General features: G+C 37.6%; 1 protein-coding gene across 1 annotated transcript in view; it reads left to right on the plus strand.

Moving 5' to 3' along the window:
• Positions 1 to 4769, plus strand: part of ERICH2 (glutamate-rich 2) — a 74204-nt gene that overhangs the window by 30552 nt on the left and 38883 nt on the right. Inside the window, exon 6 of the mRNA XM_006866692.1 lies at positions 2841 to 3019. Coding sequence (XP_006866754.1) covers positions 2841 to 3019 — 179 coding nt within the window. The remainder of the gene's footprint in view (positions 1 to 2840; positions 3020 to 4769) is intronic.

The raw sequence follows: 4769 nt of genomic DNA on the forward strand, positions 1-4769 counted from the left end.
TAATACATATTAGAAAAAAGTAGTATCAGGTATGGCTAAAAATATGAACTCTGGAGTCAAACTGACTTCTAGATCTACCACTTAGTCAAATTGATGTTGTTGTTTAAGTGCCGTCCAGTCGGTTCCAAAGCAAAGAGACCCTGTATAGGGTTTCTGAGGAGTGGCAGGTAAATTTGAACTTCTCACCTTGTGATTAAAATCAACCCAGTTAAAATCAGCCTTGAGTGCTTATCCTACAGCACCACACCCAGACTCACAAGTCTATCAAGTAGGGCAAATTATTTAACCTCTCTGTCCTAGCATTTCCTCATCTATAAATGAAAATAAAAATAGTCCCTATTCATTGGGTTGTTGAGAGAATTAGTTACCAGAGCTCCTAATGATGACATATGGTAAATTCATTATGATGATTATTAATACGTCTATCCATTTCATGGATGATAAAATTTACAATTGCCAAAATTGTGTTCGTTTAAAAAAGTAAAGGGATTCAAAGAAAAATGATAAGTAAGTATAGCTAGATGAGTGATAACCCAGATATGGCAAAATGAATAAAAATCATTTATAATGAAGTTTGGGAAATGTTCTAATATTGTATCACGCACATTTAACTTCTTAAATATTTCTCTAATCCAGACCCTCCTCTCTAACCCTATTACCTCTGCCTTCTATCACTTACCATATAAGTCATATCAAGACTTCTTACGAAGTCCTGGTGTGGCACTGCAGGATAAAGACCTCAAGGTCAGTTTGAACCTCAAGGTGATGGGTTTTTTGTCCCCCCTCAAAAATACTTTCTACTCTGCTATCTAGGTGTTCTTTCAGAACTGTAAATTGTAACTCATATATTTCCCTGCTTAAAATCTTTCATTGTTATTGTTATGTGCCGTGGAATTGGTTCCGACTCATACAGACCCTGCACAGGGTTTCTGAGGCTGCAATCTCCCTCGGAAAAGCTAGTAGTTTAAAACTGCTGACTGTGAGATTAGCAGCCTGATTCATAACCACTACGCTACCAGAGCCCTTTAAAAATCTTTCATTAGTAACCCCCCTATTCTTAGGATGAAGTCCTGACTTCACAAGGCCCCACTACCCAGCTAATCTCTGCCTGTGCAAGCCAGCCATTGTTGTTGTTGTTATTAAGTACCATCGATTTAATTCTGATTCATAGCGACCTGTATAAGGTTTCCAGGATTTCAACTTCCGACCTTGCAAATAGCGACCCTATGCTTATCCTATAGCACCACAGCAGGCCCGTCCAGCCATATCTGGCACTATTTCAGCCCCATGCTTGACCCTTAAAGGATCTCTGGTAGCGTAGTGGTTACAAAGTGGGCTGTTAACCTCAGGGTCAGCAGTTCAAAACTACCAGCTGTTCCACGGGAAAAAGATGAAGTTTTCTGCTCCCATAAATACATGCAGCCTCGGAAAGTCTGTACAGGGTTGCTATGAGTCAGAACTGACTCCACGGCATATAACAACAACAACAACTTGACCCTTAAGGAGCATCAAACCTCTAACCACCTAAAGCACATCACACACACTTGCCTCTACATTGACTCATGCTCAGCCCCTCCTTGGAGAAACTGCTTCATTCAGACTGGATACTTTACTTCCTGGCCAACACTTCCCCCCTCCACCACTACCCCTGCCACTGGTATGGGGTCCTTCTTTGTTATCCCATTTCCCCAATGCCCTATCACTGTACTTCCATGCTGTTGTATAAGTATTCTTTTGTTTCTGACTTCCTTGTAAGAGTGTAAGTGAGGTCAGGCCCTGTCTGTTCATTTTAGCATTTCTGGGACTCAGCACAGTGCTGGGCACTGAATGGGTAGTTGGTAGTACATGTTCTTTATTTTGCAGTTGTCTGTGTGTGTTCATAAGTACTATGAATTAACATTTTAAAAAATAATTTTAAATGTTATGTAGCTTCTGATTATCTCTGTAATACTTCCCATTTATCTCTTCTTAACAAATGTGCGTATATATGGAAAAAGAGGTAAATAATTTTATTCTAAAGTATCCAAAGATTAGTATGACTTGCTTTTTGTTGTTGTTAAATGCTGCCAAATTGGTTCTAATAGCAATCCTGTATATGGTTTCCATAGCTATAAATCTTTGCAGGAGCAGAAAGCCTCATCTTTCTCCCAAGGAGCAAGCTGGTAGGCTTATGGTTCACAGTCCAGTTATCCTACAGAACCACTGTGCTTACGACTTGCTTAGTAAGAATTATTTTTCAAACATTCCAGTTTAGTCTCTACCTTCTTTTTTTAGTATTTACCTTCCTATCAGATCAATTTGGAGTCTTGGTATGGCGGTGTGGGTTAATGCACTAGACTGCAAAGTCAGTTTGAACCACAAGGTTGGCAATTCAAGATCACCAGCTGCTCCTTGGAAACCATATACAGGGTTGCTATGCATTGGAACCAACTCAACGGTACTTATCAGCAACAATAACAACATAAGATCAATTTAAGAAATCTATTTCTGAAGACAGATTAGTATTCATTTCTTTTCTCTTGAAATTATTGTTTATTTTCCAAACATAGCTATTCGCTCTTTATTACAATTTCAAGCACAAAACAATGAACACTAATGTCAGTTCAGTGTTAATGGTTTGAAGTTCTGCTCTGTCATTTGGTGGTTTTGTTACCTTTTAGGGAAATCGAAATGAGGTAAAATTTTTGCAGTGGTCTTCAGTCATGAAAAAAAAAGACTCCAGAACAGTAAGCCTTCTCATAAACATGTACAATTTTTATATCATAACTTAGTAATAACCATTTTTAAAATTTCTGGGCCTATCAGTGTTCATTCATGAAATTATGCTTGTTACATTTTAGGTCCAGCGGGCAAAAATGTCATTGCAAAGCAGGTGAAAAATAACAAGTGTTGCCTTCAGGACAATAACGATAAATTGTCAGAATCAATAGATGATGATGGTGAAGATGACGCCATTGATGAAGATGATGGAAACAGTAGCCCGAATACTGTCCGTGCCCCATTAGAGTTAATGACGGAAGTAAGATTTTCTTGTGCATTGTACTTTAAGAGACCTAAAAATATTGAAATAACTAAACTGAATATAGCTTGAAGACTAAAAAAAAAAATAAAATGTGGTGTAAAGACCAAATTTTCCCATATACAGCTGTTTGCCTGGCTACTATCTTTCTTCTTTTGTCAGGACAGAGATGAAAGATGATTCTGGAAGTGACATACAGTAGTATTCTGTTAGACAGAGGCAGTAGTCAGAGAAGTTTTGGTATAAAACCTTTGAATGTCCTTTATTGAATACTTTGTACATATGAACACTATGTCTCAATTGTTGCTGGGAATATAGAGAGAAATAAGACATGTCTTTGCTTTGGAGAACTAACAGACACACATACATGGCAGCATCAAAAAGTTCATGGAAAAATTCCATTATCTTAGTATTTCATTTTCCCATGAATTTTTTGAAGCCTTTTTGTGTGTATGCAATGTAATACAATACAGTGATATACATGCTAGAAAAAGTCTTTATTATGTTCTCTGGGACCAGGGAGGATTAATTGGTTGATTGGGGTAAGAAGGAAGATTAGGAGCTAAATGAAGAGATATGAGTAGAGTCTTCGAAACTTGGAGGAAGATATAAGTGAAGGATTTCATCTGGTAGACAAGTAGAAAGGGTTTTTCTGGTATAGGAATGGCATGTACAAAGACACTGAAGCCTGGAACAGCCCACTAAAAATATCATACTTAAACTTCTACCTATCATTCTATGGAGAAGCAAACAGTTTTATCTCACTGATTGTAGTATCATAGCCTGCCTTTGACTAATATGTGGGGGTTTCAGAAGGTTCATGGAAAAATGGAATTAAAAGATAATGGAATTTTTCCATGAATATTTTGAAGCCTATTGTTAGGTGCCATCGAGTTGGTACCAACTCATAGTGACCTTATGCACAGCAGAACAAAACACTACCCAATCCTTTTATAAAGGTTAAAGCCTCACAATATGTTGCTATTCTTTTTGTTTTAAATGATCGTTTACGTATTAAACAGATTTTTTTAAATTAGAAAAGTCTTTTTATTTTACGCACTGGATAAGCACTAGACTGAAACACAAGGTCTGCAGTTCGAGCCCGCCAGCTACTCCACCAGAAAAAGATGAGGCTTTCTGCTCCTGCACAATGTAAAGTCTTGGGAGCCCTGTACAAGGTCACTGTGAGTCAGAACTGACTCAACAGCACTTAACAACAACACCACCATTGTGTTCCTCATACCTTTGTGTAGATCCAAACTTCCATCTAATAGAATTTTCCTTTTGCCTGGAAAATTTTCTGTGACTATTTTTTGTAAAGTCATAGTAATGGTGATGAATTCTCTCAGGTCTATTTGTCTGGAAAATACTTAAATTTATTTTCATTTATTGAAAATAAGGTTGTTAAGTGCCATGGAGTCAGCTTTGACTCTAGTGACCCTGTATAGAGTTTCTGAGACTTTAAATCTTTTGCAGGAGCAGAAAGCCTCTTCATTCTGCTTGTGCATTCCTTTCTTGGTGGTCCTAGGGTCCTCTTTTTCTGGACTGTAAGATTAACCACTCCCCTTTTTTTACAAAACTTCTTCCTTTACAATTGTGACAGTCGTGATTAGTCATAATAACAATTATTCACTATTGAATCTTACGAATCTTATCCCCATCTCTTTTCACCAGACCCATCTAGACAAGGTGACATTAATTCAGTGGGGACTCTTTCTTACCCCCCATACTCTTAAACTAAACTCCCTCT

Source organism: Chrysochloris asiatica, unplaced genomic scaffold, assembly GCF_000296735.1.
Source record: "Chrysochloris asiatica unplaced genomic scaffold, ChrAsi1.0 scaffold00094, whole genome shotgun sequence".
NCBI classification, from domain to species: domain Eukaryota; kingdom Metazoa; phylum Chordata; class Mammalia; order Afrosoricida; family Chrysochloridae; genus Chrysochloris; species Chrysochloris asiatica.